Source organism: Dinoponera quadriceps, unplaced genomic scaffold (genome assembly GCF_001313825.1).
Source record: "Dinoponera quadriceps isolate SergipeBrazil2010 unplaced genomic scaffold, ASM131382v1 scaffold1609, whole genome shotgun sequence".
Lineage (NCBI taxonomy): Eukaryota > Metazoa > Arthropoda > Insecta > Hymenoptera > Formicidae > Dinoponera > Dinoponera quadriceps.
Window position 1 is genome coordinate 364,553 of NW_014555756.1, and position 19,160 is coordinate 383,712.

At 43.4% G+C, this 19,160-nt stretch overlaps 2 protein-coding genes across 9 annotated transcripts in view; one reads left to right on the forward strand and one right to left on the reverse strand.

Moving 5' to 3' along the window:
- Positions 1–933: 933 nt before the first annotated feature.
- Positions 934–6,898, forward strand: LOC106745328. Its single transcript, XM_014620840.1, has 5 exons — positions 934–983; positions 2,765–2,884; positions 3,447–3,833; positions 3,934–4,118; positions 4,186–6,898. Exons 1-5 carry the CDS (start codon positions 934–936, stop codon positions 6,792–6,794), a joined length of 3,351 nt encoding a protein of 1,116 aa, XP_014476326.1. The 3' UTR covers positions 6,795–6,898.
- An 882-nt stretch (positions 6,899–7,780) lies between these two features.
- LOC106745387 (sodium-independent sulfate anion transporter-like) overlaps positions 7,781–19,160 on the reverse strand; it is a 42,678-nt gene continuing 31,298 nt past the window's right edge. For 4 of the 8 annotated variants that reach the window (XM_014620956.1, XM_014620959.1, XM_014620957.1 and 1 more), the window contains exons 3-11: positions 13,482–13,808; positions 13,250–13,404; positions 11,789–12,086; positions 10,748–11,060; positions 10,032–10,193; positions 9,772–9,912; positions 9,002–9,147; positions 8,735–8,926; positions 7,781–8,213 (exon numbers count right to left, since the gene is read on the reverse strand). In XM_014620956.1, coding sequence (XP_014476442.1) covers positions 7,944–8,213; positions 8,735–8,926; positions 9,002–9,147; positions 9,772–9,912; positions 10,032–10,193; positions 10,748–11,060; positions 11,789–12,086; positions 13,250–13,404; positions 13,482–13,619 — 1,815 coding nt within the window. In that variant the 5' untranslated portion in view covers positions 13,620–13,808 and the 3' untranslated portion in view covers positions 7,781–7,943. The other 4 variants (XM_014620962.1, XM_014620961.1, XM_014620954.1 and 1 more) reach the window with 4 other exon arrangements.

The window sequence follows — 19,160 nt, forward strand, 5'->3', positions numbered from 1 at the left end:
GCGTCAGATAGCGGCGCGCGCTAGCGAAAATAAAAGTGTCACGAGCGAGTCAACGATCGTCACGCCAGCGTATTAATTAAGATTTCCCATCGTTACTGTTTTCGTCATTTGCTTACGAAATTCGACGAGTCTACCGCGACGGTATTACGTCGACGATCGTCCTATTGATCGCATTCGGCGAGCGACGATTTTCGTTATTGTCCGTTCCGCCGCTCCCCTCGACGACGCATCCCTGTGTTTCTTCAGAAAATTCACGCGATCCGCGAGACTTTCTCCCCTATAATTAATGTGTAATTAATTCTATTTTCGCGGAAGATCAAGGGTCGAGCGCTTTTCCTTTCATTATCTCTACTTTCGCGCCCGCGCTCGCCACGGTCCCCGGCTTGTGGTTTTTCTGCGCCGCGGAAATCTGCTTCTACGCGTCGCCAGTGGATGTACGAGCGGACACGTAATCTTTTATTTTCGTTTTATATGTGGCGAATATTGATTTTAAATATATGAACTACTGTAGATGAATGTAGATTTTAAATATATCCTCTATAAGCGCGTAATATTATTTAATACTAAGTAATATTTTTGGAATATAGATTAATAGATGATTATATGTTCATCCTTAATAATATTTAAAAAATAACATTTATTTAATGTTATTGTAATATTATATATTTTTTAAATATTCAACTTTATGTATATATATATTTTTTCTACATTATTATTATTTCATTTTTTTTTATATTCTAAAAACATTTTTATAACATGCCAAGAATATTATGCGAAGTCCACATGAAACATCAATAAAACATTCCTATAATACTAAAAAATATTACATAACATTCTTCATTATATTATAAGAATATTATTTTAATATTTAATAATGTTCATATATAATATTCTAGGAATATTATGTGCTTATAGGATATAACTTGCTGGGAAATGGGATTCGCAAAGGACGAATTTTCGCAGGACGATCGCACAATCAACAGGTATTTCGCTTTCGAGAGAAATTTTGCCAAATTGCTTACTAATTTTCCACTTTTTCGTCTCCCCGAGACGGATTCCGCCGTTATGAAAGCGTCGTCAGCGGAGCAATTTGTCTCGCCTGGTTGTTTACGGTGCAACCAACGACCGAAATATGTGACAAAACCATTCAATGTTGCCTCCATTCCTATTGCACCACGCTAAGAAAGTTTTAACGGCGAAGAAGACCTCGTGTCGAAATGTCGGGGTGTCCTTGTAAAATGATGTTAGTCGAGAATAATGCTATTGTTCCACAGTCCTTAGTCTTCAAAATATTAATTACATAATTCTTAATTAAGAAGTATAGCAAGGCCTATACGAGCAAGCGCTAGTTAAAATGCGCAAAATTGATAAGCAACCGTAAAGTTAATAGAAATACATTATTTTATTTAATACATTTCTGATAACCGTATTATTAATTTTGCATCTTTTTAGCTATTTTTATATAACTGTTACGTAAAATTATATAAAGTAATTATACAAGCTGAATTACATTGAATGTATGTATTTACACATCTATAAAAAATATATATACCTCTGTATCTTGCGATGTACTTCATATTTGCGACGCCTCTGCGTTTCTTGCAATAAATCCGTCAGCACTGTTTACGACGCTCCTTTGTTGTTCTCTATTGTAATACGCCGACTTGATGTTTTGAGAGAATATACAGCATATCACGCTCATGTTACCTGCAAAACTTCAGCTTTCATTAGATAAGTAATAAGTACAATTCACGAGTTGTATTTCGCAAAATAAATCCCGCCGTAGCTTTATTCGCCATCTTACACTGCGACGCGCCAACGGACATCTCAGCGACAGCTGGCGCCATCTAGCGACGTAGCGTGACACTAATCCGGTCGGTACGACTCGAAAGGTAACTAAGGCTGTCGATCAGTTCCAATCGTTATCGACGCGAGCCGCCTGCGTTCCCGTGTTCTGTGATTGGACGAGACCGAATGGAGCGAATTCGGGGGAAGATCGCGAGTTATCGGTAGCGCTTGCTCGTGTCTACGAGACAGCCAATCGGCGTGTTCGGCGAACAGCGGAACAATTTTTGAAATTTCCTCGCTCGATCGGTGTCAGCTCGCGGCGTCTGTTGCGCGCGTTAGAGCGATATTTTTGGTTCATGGGTGACTGTCTGTCGTACGTGTCGAGTATCTCAATTGTCTACGAGCGAGGTAAGATGCTCTCTTGTCAGTATTGTTCGGTAGATCGCACGTGAAAAGCACCGAGACCGGAAACTTTGACGCGTGACGGTACGATCTACGCACGTCGTTCGACGTTGGTTCATTGTTTATATTTGTGCCGGGAGATAACGTTAGAGGCCGGAGACATTAGCGAATCGTTCTTTGTAAAGAGTAGGTCACAGTCGCACGTACGGAGTTGGCAGAGACTCTCTCTCTTTCTCGTTCTCACCAAATTTCATCATCGTCGATCCATAAAATCGGTAATTAATCGTTTCAACAATCTCGAATTCGTCCGTCGCGTCGTATCCTTCCTTTTTTTGCATCCTCGTCTCACACTAACAACATCAACAGTACGACTTGTACTGTGACTTCGCTCAGTTGCACCTTCTCTTGGAGTGTTTTGAGAAGGATATGTATAAGAAGTGTTTTTCTGTAGGAGAATCGTAGGGAAGTTTTCCGTGATTTTTCGAACCGAAATAACATAGCACAGCCGAGTTGCATGAGTGTTGGAACAGAAAGGTATCTGGTCTTATTATCTGGTGTATGTGTTTTGTGATAGGTATATGATGGATTTGGCGGCTAATGGTTTAGAAAAGACCTCTGCTGTAAGGCGAGAGGCAATGGTTAGCAAACTACAGAACATGCAATGGCTGAAAAATACGTCCCATCCGGCAAGCCCGTACGTTTGTCTTCCTTAATTTCTTTGCCTTAATTAATTTTCATCGCTTATTTCTTATTATATATATTGTATATATATATATATATATTTTACATATTTATATTTTATTGAATATATGTGAAGCTCTAGATTCAGGTACATAAAAATACACTTATTTTTGTTGCGTGTATATACAGGATATTTTAGAATTGTTGTATACAGCTACATAAATATTAGGGCTACTACATTTTATAAAATGTAGAATATTAAAGAAATCTGATAAACTAAGAAATAGAAATTCAGAGGTACAAAAGGAGATGATAAAGTCTGGTTTTTCACCCATGTTATAAATTATGAATCTAGAAATTTTTGTCACAGAGAATTTAGCATGGGCTCTGGAATAACCTGTATTTATAATTTCTATTGTAATTTATATCATAATATTTAATTTATATAAATTTTTGTCGGTGAATGGATGGATTAAGGGTATATTTTGTAATATTGTTGTCACATGTTATATCTGATAGTTATATTTTATATTGATGATATGTTATTTTATATTAATAATGTTGCATAATTACAGTGTGAGAGTAAAAACTCACTGTAAGCCAAGAAGAGGTCATGAGGAGGATAACAAAGTAGAAGATAAGATTCCTGCGATGGAAGACAGCAACACTAATTCAGCTGAAGAGTCCCGTGAATACCATTTAACAGTGAATACACATATGAGAGATTTATCTAGCGACTCGATGGCTAAAAGTGACAGAAATTTACAGGATAAAAATATGAATATATCTAACATATTTCCAAATGCTCACGTATCGATTATGCAAAAGGCAGAAGAAGAAGGATCAAGCATAGCTATTCAAGAAAATCTTGTAACAGTACAGTTGGAAAATCAATGTCATGTAGATAAGGAACGGAAAGATCAAGAAAATGTGTCGCAAAATGCCCTTGAAGACAAGACACAGTAAGCAGAAAAAAACGTTCAACTTCTTCAAAAGTAACGTGCCAATTAAAAATAATATGTATATTGTTTCATTACTTTTTATATTTATATAATAAATTAGGAATGTCACATGTCCGAAATTTCCGGAGTCGCAAGAAGACGATCATGATGCGAAAGAATTGGATTTAACAAATGATTCTGACAAAAATAATAATAATGCCAAACTCACGACGTTAGATATGTCAAAAGCAAGCACATCGGAGTTATCGGGAAACGATAAGGCATCAGTGGAACCGAAGGATAAAGGTAAGTTGATTTACATCGACATGCAAATTAAAAAACGAAATAATAGACTTTTTATACTCTTTCCCAGACGCGTGTATGAAGAAGACCCTCACTTCGCTGAAAACAAACATCAAGAACGCAAGTACAACAAGTTTATCTAAATGTTGCAACGACAAACCTTCCACCCTTTTTACCAATCCTAACAGATCGCTTTCCAATCTGTCGAAATCGCCGATCACCGATAAGAGCGGAAGAGGCGAACGTGCCAGCGGCAAGCATATATTCACAAAGAAGACTTGCCCAAAGGATGAATTTGTAAGACAACACGGTGTTCCAACGAAAGGAATGGAAAATAAAACAAAGGATACCGCTGCAAAGTCAGGTCTGCCGAAGGCAGATGAGAAGGAACCAAATAAAACAGCAGATACAAGCCAGAGCGATCAGAAAGTGCAGAGTTCATCTTGTCCCGCCTCTTCAAATAAGGACAAAACATCGCAGGTTCAACAACGAATAACTACAAAACAGTTCACGCTGAAGAGCAAAGGGCAGGAGTCCTCGAGAGGTAACGCATCGTATCCGATTAACCGCGGTGTCGATAAAAATAAGACCCCAGATAGAACGGAGAAAGCGGTGCCTGCGTGTAGGAACTCCGACTCGCCTATGCGCGAATGCGAGAGGAGGAGTGGCGAGAAGAATCCTCCGAGCGATCCGAAGCCCTATGTCGCCACCAGGAACACCACGTTCGTCGCGCAATACAAAAACTCAACATTGTCGAGGCCTGCGAAGACCAAGAACATCGAGAGTGCTCCAGCTTGCGGGAGAAACCCGTTGTACGCGCGCAGCAACACGACACCCGACAAGGAGCGCGCCGGTACCGCCGAGTACAGAACCGTCGCGAAGATGAAGAGAGACTGCCTGCCGGCCGACGCATCTCCCAGCTTGGACACGAGGGCCGAAGAGCCGAGCAATTTCGAGTCTGACGTGAAGCAACAACGCGAGAGAGACGGTGATGACGCGCAGCCGGCTAACGCAAAGTCGCCGGAAACCGACGCGTCGATTCTCAACATCGACGCTAACGGAAATTCCACGGGAGACAAGAAGCCAGCGAGTGTTGAGGATCACGCGAGACAAGTGCACGTGGCGTCGGGAGAAAGCTGTCCGAACGAAAAGGCACTCGACAACGACAGAACCGATCAGAGACCGACAGACGGGAACGCTAAAGTGGACGACGAAGGGATGAAGTCGTCGAAGGACTCGTTCGACTTGGATATGACCAAGAGCTACGCAGGGTCGCCGGGCTACCCGATGAGCCAGCATATATACAAGCCGGAGGACACCCGACAGCAGACGCAGAGTCAGATGAGAAGTCAGCCGGTCATCTGGAACGAGCCGTCCGAGCCGAGGAGCGCGACGAGCGTGCAGCAGTTCGTCCAGACGGAGGGCCACGTGCGGATGCGGGAGATGGACTATGGGCAGCGATTTTACGAGCAGCAGCGTCCGCCGATGAGCGACACGGCGCTGCGGCTGCCGCAGATCCCCAACACCTTCGACCACGTGTACGAGCCGTACAACGTGACGCAGCCGTCGGCCGGCGACGCCGCCACCATGTTCGACGCGATAAACGGCAATCGAGAGAGCTCGAACAGATACACGCCGAACGCGCAGAGGCCCTTCACGCCACTGTCGGACTTCCCGGGCCAACCGGCGAGTCAGATCAGTAGATGGAACCTCCCGGTGCAGGACGGCTTCCATATCGAGCAGTTCGCCAACCACGCCGGTGCCCAACCGATGCACGTGTACAGCGCCGCGTCGTCCTTCGCCCCGGACGAGTACAACGCGCCGAACTGCCTGCCGTCGCATCCATTGCTCTTCACGCCCTGCATACAACCGAACTGGAACCCCCAGATCCACTACCAGACGCCGATCTACCACAGTCCCCCGTGCACCAGCTACACCGTGCTGCCCAGCGTGGCCGGCCAGTCGAGCAGTTACAACGATGTCGCCGCGATGTGCATGCACGACCAGCCGCCGCAGCACAGGTACGTCCACTATCTGCCGGCCAGCGGCAACGCAGCCGTGCAGATGCACGCGAACCCGAGCTACGTGAAGGGTATGTACGAGCCGGGGAACACCGCCGTCGAGGACGCCCCCGCGAGGTCCAATCGCTACTACAACAAGAGGTACCAGGACAACTGCCTGCGTACAACCACCTACGACGTTCCCCAGTACGCGACACCGGCGACACCGGCCTCGCATTTACCGGTCTCACGAGTCCAGCAGCAGTCTTTCGCACCCGCGGCTATGAATCAGTACAACGTCTTCGGCCCGCCGGGCCAGAGGTACTACAAGCAGAACGCGATGAACTACGCGCAGCCACGGCCGAAGAGTCCCAAGAAGACGCAGGACCTGGTCTGCGAGGACAGCAGTCTGGAGGACATCCCGCCGATCATATCGCCGAAGGAGTTCATGACGAACAGCATTAACATCCCAAACAAGACCGACCAGCTCCCGCCGCGTATGTTTAAGCAAGACTTCAGAATGAGGCAGAACACGGGATACCGTCAGTCATCGTTCCAGAGGTATAACGGCGGCTTTCGCAAGAACGTACCGTGCCATGACTTCCCGAAGGAGTACCACGCGTCCTCCGTCGGCGTCGGCCGCGGCATCGCCAAGACCATCCAGAACACAAAAATGTAAGTTGTCGCGACGTGTAAAGCGGGGTGTCTACAATGAGAATTCAAGGCTAAAATAAAAGTTGAGAAATTGACCAATCACAGTCGAATAATAGGAGAAAAGCCAGTCACGATTGGTCGGTTTCTTAAATCTTACGCCTTAAATCCTCATTGTAGACTTCGCTCAAGTCCCGGTTTGCGATAGGTATTTTAAGCTCTAAGAAATTGATCAATCACAGTTAATTATTCTCTTCACATTCGACTGTGATCAGTCAATTTTTTCAGGCTCAAAGCACCTATTGTAGACCAGGACTAAGAAACGCATATATGCGATTGAAACTATTATAGCTTTATCGAGCTTTAACACGAGATTCATTTATATCGATGCAGATTACTTTTTCTTTTAATATCTGTTTTAAAAATCTCTTTGCGAATTGCAGTTCTATATATATACTATATGAAATTGACACTTTCGTAGTTCATCGATGGAGAAGACTGCCGCAACGTTTGTTATTTAGCTTGATCCATTTACTTACTATAATTGTTCATGTCTCCCTCCTCCCCCACAGACCGTAGCTTGTGAGGGTATTAATTATAAGTTTTGATATAACGAGCGATTAATTTTAATATTACGAAGAAGCTATAACCAAAGTGGCAAAGACGAAGAGAATATTATTATGTTTATTTGTGTTATCTGGCGAGCGTTATGAGCAGATCCAAAGTGATCGCACTTCGAAGCTCGCCTGCGAGTCTTTATAACTTGAGAGATTGTGCTCACGAGCTGTTTAAATTCTCAATTTAAGTTAATAAATGTTTACAGTAACACAGATTTAAGTTGCAGATGCTAAAAGGTATGTGCGAGAATCGTTATATTGAGATGTCATTGCGAGATATATTGTTCAACGGGGGTAGAAGAGGGAGAGTACTTAGCATGTAAGATTTTCCTCTTCAATTTCTTGTAATTTTAAGATGAAATGTTTCACACTGAAAATTGTATTCTATATAAATTCTATTTTTCTACCTCGTATTTTTTTGTTTATAGAATGTATCGTTAACGAGGATGATACAGTGTTGATTCTTGTCGATTGAAGATTTTTATGAAAATAAATACAACAAACTTCTGGGATTATGTCTAAAGCTGTTATATTATAGGTTTGCTTGAACTTAAGACATGTCATAATTTAGTGGTGGTAAACTCATCCGTAGCGTCAGGGACGATCTTGCAATCTAGAGCGTTCACCTCGACGAGGCTCTTCGAGTCTCGACCGAGTCGCTTCGAATCCTTTAAATCATTTAAAATGGCGATCAGATCGACGTCGCTTTTTGCCGTTAAGATCGGCTCGCTCGACATCGATTGTACGCTTTTCAACACGTCGGCATTCGGACGCAGCATTATTAACTGGCGATTGTTATCGTTGAAGTCTTTCATAGCCATGTTAATACCCTGCAAGTAACAATTGTATAATAGAGGTACAGTTATCCATTGACTATTTTTAGCGTATATAGGATATCCCAGCTCTCGTGACTTTAATTTTACCGAGAGGCTCTTCGAACAATTTAAAGCTAATTTTCTCTCAATGAATATGTCGAGACGTCGATAGTTTCTCAGATACAAGCGATTGAAGAAGTGGATAACAAGAATATTTTCGAGCAAAATTATTTTCTCTGACTAATTTCACGGGGATTTTAATTTAACGGAATTTTTAATTTGAAATTTAATACAAAGATATATTGAAGATTGAAAATTTAGCATAAATAATGATCTCCCTCGACATTTATGCGATTTACGCAAAGGAAAAGTTAAATTGCTCGGAGAACCTTTCATGGTAAAATTAAAGTCGTGAGACTAGGACAACCTATATATATATATATATTACTAGCACTTATATATTATGTTATTTATACGTTATCTGTTATTTCTATATTATTTATTTATATATTATGTTCTCTGTATCGTTTCAATACCTGCGCGGCGGTGAAGTCTATCTTGTCGATGTGCTCGCAGTCCAGCACGACGTTCGTGAAGGGTTTGGGATTTTTCAAGGAGCTCTGATACTTCTTCAACAACACTTCCGTCAGGTACATTCTCAAGTAGTCCACCGCCGGGAACAGAAGTCCGGCGCTAGGACGTACCAGGACGTAGTTCGCTGTCGCAGTCTGCGGAGAGAAAATCCTTGATACTTCGCTGTAGCTTTTCGTACACAATTTCGAGTACACTTTCGCACCCCTTACGTTTCTGTATTCGATATATATTGCCGGTCGTGCATTGAGGTATATCAGTATAGCGAGATCGATCATCGCACCTATCACTATTCCCAGTTCGACACCAGCGAACAGGCATGCGAGGAATGTGGCGAACGCCGGAATTAGATCACGTTCTACGCAGAGGAGAGATGACAAAGTTATGACAGAAAGGACGAAACGGCTCGTATTAGAGAAATCCAATTTTACTGGCGTAGGTGGTAGAACATGCGGGAATTGTTGACAGCCAATCTGTTAATTGGGCCAAAAGGCGTGAACATTCAAGCATAGATTATTCTTTATTATATAATGAATAAAAATAAATATAAAATATATTTTTTTATTATGATATATACCGCGTATCCTAGATCACACTTCGTAAAAACGTAGAACGGGTTGAGGTGAAAAAAGTCCTCTACTATTTTGCAACACACATTTCGAGATATTAATTATTGAAAGTGGCCGTGTATAGAAACTTCTTTAGTTAATAACTAAAAAATTTGCTTTTGTTCATCTCTATCTCACCCTTAGAAAGTTTGTCCACGTTAGGCTGGGACACCCTGTATATAAATTATATACAGAAAGATGTATATAATAAAGGACATCTGTCTTTTGACTAATATTAGTATTGACACAATTAAAAAGAAGGGAAAAAAAATAGCATTTTATCAATCTATATTGTACAAATTAATATGATATTCTTAACAAGCGCTCTTTAATCATTTGCGATTACGATAGCCAATTAATTGAGAGCTACTCACTATTGCACTTCCAGAGCGGAATTACCATACCGACCTCCACCATGAATATCACCGCGCTGATTATGACGGAGCTGAGCGTCGCCTTCGGGATGTAATAAAAATACGGGGTCAGTAAACTTAGCGCGAGTACGACTAGAGCACCTGAAATTGCACGTTTGCCGCACACTTGTTAATATATAATAATACATCGTAAATTACACAAGATGACGTCGCATGTATTCGTTGCGAGTGAAAACCCGCGCTTCGCCCGAGATTCTCACCTGTGTACACGCCGCCGAAGGGAGTCCGCACACCGGAAGCGTTGTTCACCGCGCTCCTGGAGAAGGAGCCGGTGACGGGCATTGAGTGGAAGAACGAGCCCACTACGTTACAGAGGCCGAGGGTCAGCATCTCCTGCGTGGCGTCCAAGGGCATGCCTCGCGCTACGAGCGACGAAGGTCATTCACAGAGTGAGATTTTATTCCAGGTTTGGGAAAATTACTTTTGAAAAGTAACTCGTAGCGTTACCCGTTACTGTTATCCTTACTCATGAATTAACGAGTCGTTACAATTTCCGTTACTTTTCCTCCGCGTTTTGAAGACTTTTTGGGATTCGCCCGTTTCATACATGTGTTGACGTGGGCAAAATAACAATGAAAATAACGATTATATTACCGTTATCCGAAAAATGTAACTGCGTTATCGTTACTATAATTTTCAAATTTGGAAAAAAATCGGTTTTCCCAATTTTTCTGCGGATTTAGTTTTAGTTTCTTATCTTTTCTACGAAAAAAAAAATTAAATGTGGCAGGTTCTATGCAAATCATACGTGTGAATTTTTCTACATGAATTTCTGTACCTTTGGAATGAAAACCGAAGAAATCCGCGGAAAAATGGAGAATAAAACGTTTTTCCCGAAATTTTAAACCGACGGAATTGTTTTTTCCGTATGCGAGTAACGGACACGAAGAGTATACAGATCGGAAACTTGTCGTACAAAAGGCTTTCGCGATGGCAACGTTCCCGATGATCGAGATCAGCGGCACCACCAAGATGCCGGTCTTCAAGTTCTTGGCCATGTCGATGAAGTTCTCGGTCTGATTGCCAGTCGTCCGCCAGAACGGAGGTGGCTCGACGCTCGGAAGGCCGGCGTCGATGTGGCCCGTAAGAATGAACGGCGCACCGCCGTGCGTCTCGAAGATGTAGGACGCGACCGCGCAGAGGATGACCACGAGCGCGTTCCTGGCCGTGCCGATCATCCAGAGAAACCTCTTCAGCTTGACACCGGCGACTCTTTTATCTTTCAGATGCTGGGAACAAAAAGGCGGTGTAAGCGCGCTGTGTGATCGTCACGGGTGAAAAGGAAGAAAAGAAGATAAAGAAAAATGGTCGAACGGAAAAAAATCGCAGTTCCTGCGAATGAATATAATGAATAGAAACCAGACGGAAAAACTCGGTGGCAAGAAATAATATTTCTATTACAACGAGACTATTTTAAACTAAGAACTATTATTACAATGAGACTATTTTAAGCTAAGAACTATTATAAACTAAGAACATTTTGTATGAACGTTCGACTGCGTTAAAGCGTCAGTCGAGAAAATTGACAGCATTTGGCTGAATACACGGAACAAAATTAGTATATAGTGGATATGTAGATGTAAGAACGATATTTTTAAACTGATACAAATTTTCGTTTGAAGATATCGTTTTTTCTATATCCAATATTTTTCCCCTCATTTCATGAAAATTATTCATGAATAACAAGAATATGAATATGAATAACAAGAATATGGTACTTTTACTGAAACTATATATAGAGAATTTCTTCATGAGTAAACAAGTTTTATCTTCACACAAGATTACATCTTTTTGCCTTTATATAAGAGTATGAGTCTTGAATTAACACTAATTTTTTTCTATGTAGAAACCTCCTACAGAAATCTTCCTATTCCTACCAACCAAGTTTTCATCTGGTCTCCAGGCAACGGAAAATTCAGCTACACCGGCAGAATTGTTTCTCCCGTGCGTATGATACCTTGAGAAGCAACAGAATCAGAATACAACAACAAGACAAGATCAAATCCGGTATTCTGGTGTCGGTGATGTTGCTGGCCAGTTCGCGCCATATGTCGACGAAGCTCTCGCCGTGGATGCTCAAGCCCAGCAGGCTCTTGATCTGGCTGCAGGCGATGATGAGACTCGCGGCCGACGTGAACCCGGACACCACCGGTACCGACACGAACTCCACGAGGAATCCCAAGCGCAGGATACCAAGCAAGATCGTCACGCATCCCGACAAGAAGCACAGCAAGGCCGCGTACTCGGGAATTCCCCTGGTAGCAAATCGTTACCGAAGTACAGCGAGTCTATCAAACGCCGGGATTCAATTATAGCCTGGCTAAATGTCACTCATTATTCCCGGCACGTTATGTCACGCATTCCTGCTGATTAAACTGGTTTTTCCCCATCGTGCGAAAAGTATTACTTAACAATTCGGTCGCGCCACACCGAGCGATCCCGCACATTCTCCCGTAGCGACCGGATAGAACCTCCAACGAGAAAGGAACATTGTTACGTCAATCACGCCAGTAATGGTGTCTTCAATGTGAGTCGGACCTACCTATTGTGGCGGCTGATTAAATACAACTCCCGGGCAACGATACACTACGACCCACATTCATTTTATCATTCGTCCGCGTTTAGTGGCCGGTGTGCCGAGAGATGTCAAATTACAATTAGGCAGCGCTTTTGAAAATTCAACGGCGATGAAAGAGCCGTCGCCCCGCTCAAGGATAAGCAACGATAATCGCCATGAGCGTGATCGATCGTAATCGTAATCGTCGTAAAAAAGCGAGCTCATAACGGTTAACTGTTAGCTCAGACCGCTGTTCTCACAAAGAGATTTTATGTTCATATCTCGCGTATGTTCGGCAAAGATATTCACCTGCGTGTTTGGCGGTTTGTGTACCGAAGGAAATTTCAAATGTACAGTCGAGAGATGTTTTTGCAAATTTGACGGGAACGGAAGAGTTCACGTCTAATAAGGGTGGTTTTCGACAAACTCTGATTATGCTAATCGACGATTTAAAATAGCCGTCAGTCAAGTGTTTGTACTAAAAGGAAAAAAGTGCTACGTTCAAGAAAATATTTGTGAAGGAGTGTTGGGGTAATTATTTTACTTGGATTACGTAAATTTTTATGTCCCAGACCAACAGGGACAATCTTCGTGATGGCGTAGAACGGATTGAGGTGAACAAGAAAATTTCCTATCATTTTGCAAACAACATGTAAAATTTCGAGTTATGGACTATTGAAAATGACCCATAAAAAAAGTGCTACAATCAAGTAATGTTTACTTGATCCAAGTAAAATAATTACTCCAATATTCCTTAGTAAATATTTCCTTGAATTGGTGCCGGTAATTCTTAAACGACGACGATTTGGATAAATCGTTCCGTCGTGTTACCGTTTTCACGAGAAGGTCGCACGTCTGTACCTCGCGTACGTCCATGTCAGCAAAGATATGAGCGCGGTCGGGCCGATGTTGACCTCCCGACACGTCCCGAAGACAATGTAGACGAAACTTCCGGCGAACGCGCTGTACAGTCCATACTGCGGGTCCAAGCCCGCCAATCCGGCGTAAGCGATCGCCTAGAAAAAATATCGCGTCTTTAACAGCGAGCGATTGTGCGTGCTTGTGCGTGTCTGTCGCTTAGATTTGAAAGTACTTGAGGTATCAAGGTCAGTCCCACAGTGAGACCCGCAACGAGGTCACCCAATGCGTCTTCCACTTTGTAACGCGGCAACCATTTCAGAATAGGCACCCTGTTCTTGACGGCCCTTCGGACGAAAATATTTCCGGTCATTGTTATCGATCCTTATCTTCTAAAATCCCCCCAATCTCGCGGGAAGCAATGTCGATCGGGAAGATCGATCAGAACTCTCTGAGGTCTCTCATCGGTCAGTTGATTCGGGGCGATTCGAGCTCCTAAATCGCGCCCTTACATCGCGACGCCGTCGCGTGTCCTCCTTTTACAGAAGCAGCGCACGGGAATCTGCAATTTCGACACCAACCGAGATATGTTATTTCGAACACGAGCGAGCATCCGGCGGATAAAGACAAATATTGACTCTAACGATCGCGGTTATCTGCCGATGAGTAAGAGAGCCACGTAATCGCGGCGTTCGCCTTCTAATCGCCTGACTGAATGTCTCAATCACGCTTCGGTCTGACAATTAGTGTTCTGAAATTTCCCCTAGGGGGAAAAGAAAAATTGGAAAAATCGTCGTTTTGGGAAAAATACAATATTTCTCTACGAAACACGCAGACGTGTCCTCCTCAAGTATCCTGCACGGGCAGAATTCACCATAATTACGGGACGACACGCGATGCACTCTTGGCAGCGACACTATGCAACCTCCGCGAAATGCCAAGCGTCTCTCTCACTCTTTCTTTCTCTCTCCAGTCTCGATATATATATCTCTTTTCCTCTGGTTTCAATTATTAAAAAAAAAAGTTGAAAAATTAACACCGCACCGTTTCCCACCGTTTAAAAGAACCGAGGCGAGCTGTGATCGTCCACGGCCGAGCGAACGGACGGGCGAGCGAGCGCGACGACGACGAGAGGCTCACGGCAACGGTCTCAAGGAAACGGAAAATTCGGTCCGTCGGCGCGATATAATATGCATCATGACTCCTCTACCTGTTCGCCGCACCGATCACTTATACAACTGTGCCGCACGTGCACACCTCGTTTCCTCATAACGATCCACACGCGTTCGTTCGCACAGCGCGAGTTCGCGCGTTAACGCATGCGTTACTCGTTGCTCATGTGACATCGTCGGCGCGAGCACGGGATCGCCGGCAATTTGTCGTCCGTCGTAATAAATCCGGGGCGCCGGGAAGTAACGAGGTGAACGCGAGAGGAGAGGCTGCTCTTCGGAGACTCTCCGCTCTGTTCTCACCGGGCGGCTGGTGTAACTCGCACGCTCGGGATCTTCGCCGCCAAGTCCTTTGACCCGAATGAAAAACAACCTCTTCCGATCAGATACATGCGTAACGAGCGTTATTCCGCGCGTCATGAGCGCGTTATTCGCGCGTTATTCAGCCGAGATGACGGCTCGGCACGACCGTTGACACCCTGCCCCCCTTTCCTTGCCGGAGGACCGACGACTTTCGCGATTCAGCCGGCGATCGAGCGCATCGATATCTTTTCTTTCAGCCAAAGCGATACGCGTACCTTTTCGACTAAGGTAATCGACTAAAGTAATCGCGCGTATCCTAGTCCGCACGCTAGTCGCATAATGAGTAATTTGTCCGAATTGTCGTAATGGTGCTTCGAGTTACGTACGTTTTTTTTGTTTCTTTTCTTCCGGCGTTGGAACACGAACAATGATATAATTGCACTGCAAAATCGTAACGACGGTTATGCGGTAATGAGTGGCGACGCGAGTATCTGTCGGTGAGTATCCGTAACGTCAGTTTTTATCCTGCCGGAGGAGCCTTGAAATAATTGGCGACGTGTATGACACCGAGATGTGTGTCTGTGTGTGTGCTGGATGCGTGTATGTATGTGCTGGGACAGATTAAATAATGGATCGTTTCCGTGAAACGATTTTTATCACTCGAATATCGACGAGCGCATTAGCGGCTTGGAAGAGGAGCATGGGGAATCGGGAAGTTGTGTTTGTACCGAGGATGGGGGGGGGGGCACAAAACGCTCCCCCCATATAATTTTCCTTTTTTTTCTCTGTATTCGGCATGTACTACCGATTTTAGTTCAAACTCGCCATTTAAATTCGTGGCGTGTTAGTGGCGCTTTAGGCATGTTACGCACGTAACGACATACGAGGACGATACGTGTACTTGAACCGATGCAGCATATTAAAATTTTTTTTTCAAATAGATGCAAATCAGAGTAGAGGTCACCTCTTCGCTCACTTTTCACACGGGGAAAAGTGATTGTATATATGATTACATAAAATTATACATGAATTTGGCCCATATATGTGGTTACATATGATATGTTATATATGATCATATATGTCCATGTGGAAAAAATGTTATATCATTTAATTAAATGCCGACATCATGTGCTGTCAGAAGCACAAGTAGCCGGAAGCATTTGCTTCGATTGCGTTTAATTTGTAAACAGCAGTATTTTTTCGTTGTGAACATGTATGATTATATATAGTCATGTATGGGCAAATTTCACACATGATCTTTTTTCTCTCGTTGGATATCTGATGGGAAAACCCAATCTTTTCTTTAAACTTGCGTCAGATAACGTTTATCTCGAATCTGATTTTGCTGGTAATCCGTCAATTTCGTCGCGCTTATCATCGGTTTGCCATTTTTTACCGTCGTTAGATTTTTACTATAGCAGCGTTTAATATATCCAACGCAAATTGTTTGTCACTGATATTAAAGATCTATATGAAAAATTAACTCGGAGCAACCGATATTGGATCACGATGATATGTGAACGGTAACGGTTAGAACAATTAACGTTACGTTTTGACGTTACGTCACGTGAACTTATCGGACTTACATAAGAAGATAAAAGCATATATATACACGCGCACCCGGATAATAACATCTGACGCTCGTCGATGTTAAAAATATATGCTTAACGATGCATTGTAATTTACCGCGTCGATTTGACGGCAGGTTTCCACCGAGTACAGCACTACGGTCGATTTGTTAATTTCGACGTCAGAATTCAAATTTAAAAGTTACAGTTCATTGCGCGTGAATAAGTGGCATTCTGCGAGTCGAGCGAATAACGAACCGATTCACCGTACTTTACAAGCGTGACGTTACAGGCAAGTCGAATAATACTCGTATGCCTGATGACGTAGCTTTTCGTTAACGTAGACGATATCGCTGCCATTGGAGAATAATTCATTGCATAACATGCTTTCTTCACGGGGGGGGGGGGGNACCTCTTACTTCTAGTAGGTAAACGAGGAAACAGGAATCTTAGCGAAAAGGAGAAGAGGTGGCGATAGCTTCCTGTTGGTGGCGTAAGCGAGCGAATAACGTAGGTTGCCAACTGCCCGATTGAGCACATTCCAATCATTCCAAGTCTCCGTTAATTATTATTGTTTTTTCATGTTAAAACCCACATGAGTATATATAACTGAGCCACTCACAGGACCATTTACATTATTATTTTACAATATAGTTTTAAAAGAAATTAATTAACAATGAGAAAGTTTGGTATCGCAAAGGTAACCAGAACAGTTTTGCAAGATATCCAATTTCATGCTTTGTAATCAATCTGCCATTAGTTTTTTTTTAATATATTTTAAAAGGTTTTTCCCGTAAATAAAGACTATTATTATTATTATTTTCATAGAGTCAGAAGAAAAGAAAATACACTCGTCAAATTATAACAGTAAATCGGTGGATTTAATCTTTTTAAATTGTCTAAAAATTCCAGCGGTTTGAAGGAAGCGCGAAGCCAGACGAAATTATTAATTATTCTTCGTTAATTATTACTTTCTTCTCCGTTATTTCCGACGAACGATTGGTGCCGGAACGTGACAAACGCAAAGGGACGAGGGGCAGACCCATAGTTCGACCATTGCTAACAGCTGCCGTATCCGCCGATTGTTAACGGCGGAAGTAACGTTTTATTTTATGTAATTGACTGCGCCGTGCCCTTCCAGCCGAGAAATTACGTAAAATCGTCGCTGCACGGAGCGTAAAAGATATAGAGAAGATATGGAGAAAAAAGAGAATCACGGAAAGAGGCTAAAAATATTCTGACGATGAATCAGAGCTTTTTCGCTAAAACAGTGCTCATTATCGCTTCTTTTCTCTCGACGTTAGTCCGGCTCGCTTCCGCTCTGAAATATCTACAAGAACGAGCGGGCTGGCGTCTTGTGCGATTTCTCACTTAATTGTACTTCGAGTCAATTAGCGACGCAGCGTAATATGATTAACGTCGGCGACGGGCGGCGGTTACACTTTGCACTTGCTTCCAATTTGAATCCTGCGAGATGCTCGAAAGTTTAATTTAAATCGTGCGATACTCGAGAGAATACTCTTCGCTTCACCGCTTCTCTCCTCTCGTTTGTTCTTCATTCTCCTTCTCTCTTCTTCCTCGATAAATCCGTACATCTATACATATTCCGTAATTTATATCTACACGCATACACTCGCATCCAGGTGATTCATAAATAGTAATGGAACGATCCCGAGGTGTACGTTCCGTGCGTGCGATCCTAAGTAACGCGCGTATCGATACCATAAGTCATCGGCGTAATCGTTTAAAGGCGCTTAAACCGCATCGATTATCGCATCGCGTTGCCTTCGGATATGCATTATTCACGAGCGCTCCGATAGCATCTCGCTCGATATTACGACACCTCCTGCGCCTCCTTTTGCACGAGCGCTTCTCTGGTACGTCCGACGACAACGATTGCATTCACCTCGCGCGGCGACACGTTTCCCGGGCAGATTATCGGGTTTGGCCGCGATGCGACGTCGTTTCACAGCTAATTATTCGTTAGTTCGGCTAACGAATCAGCAACACGATATCCTCTCGTTATACACGCAAGGTCACGAGGAGGAGGAGGAGGAAGAAGAAGAGGAACAAGAAAACTGCATCCACCGGTCGCGCGTCATTGCGCCGGAATTTCGGCAGTAAATATTCGTAACGGAACACCGGCTCCTTAAGAGCGGCCGCTCGCGCCGCTTATGAAAAAAAAAGGACAAGAGAGAGAAAAAGAGAGAGAGATAGACAGGGAAAGAGAGAGAGAGAGAGAGAGAGGAGAGTTTTATCAGGATACCGAGACCATCAACCCGGATCTCCGCGCCTCCTCCGACTTCCCGCTTCTCCTGGCGATACGAGAGAGACCCGTTCTGAATTCACCCGGGGAGTTCTTCACCCTCTCGGCCTCACCGGCCGCTTATCCATCATCCCGTACCTTCATGGCTCACGGTGGTCATTTCTTCCTCTCATACCGGCGAGCTTCCTGGCTCTCGGGAAGTCTCAATTCGAGATATACGTTCCGCCTTCCATTTTCAAGAACGTTTCGCTACACACTATGAGCGTATGGGCAAGGGGAGAGGGGCTGTTCTGTAATTCCCCTCGCGACATTGATTTAGTAAGTTAGATGGTTATTGTCAAACTCCTCTCGGCGGCATAAATGACACGTGCGCATAAATCCATTGTATACAACTGCTGGACGGTTATTAAATTTGCATAAGAAAAGGATCGAGGCGTTACGCTCTGTCGCTGTGTTATCGGCTGGAGTATTAGTATTTATAGAGAAATAGCTGTAGAAAATAAGAATGCTAGAGAAAATAATGTGTCTAGCGATACTAATTGGTCTCTCCTCGGCATATCAATGACGATTTTAACTCTCCGTTAATTGTTTGTTTTTTGTGTACTTTA

Bases quoted from the DNA above. Each gene is read 5' to 3' on its own strand.
- LOC106745328 (XM_014620840.1), top strand. From the start codon at position 934: ATGGGATTCGCAAAGGACGAATTTTCGCAGGACGATCGCACAATCAAC. The intron at 984-2,764 runs GTATTTCGCTTT...GTTTTGTGATAG, and splicing joins GACGATCGCACAATCAACAG to GTATATGATGGATTTGGCGG. The intron at 3,834-3,933 runs GTAAGCAGAAAA...ATAATAAATTAG, and splicing joins GCCCTTGAAGACAAGACACA to GAATGTCACATGTCCGAAAT.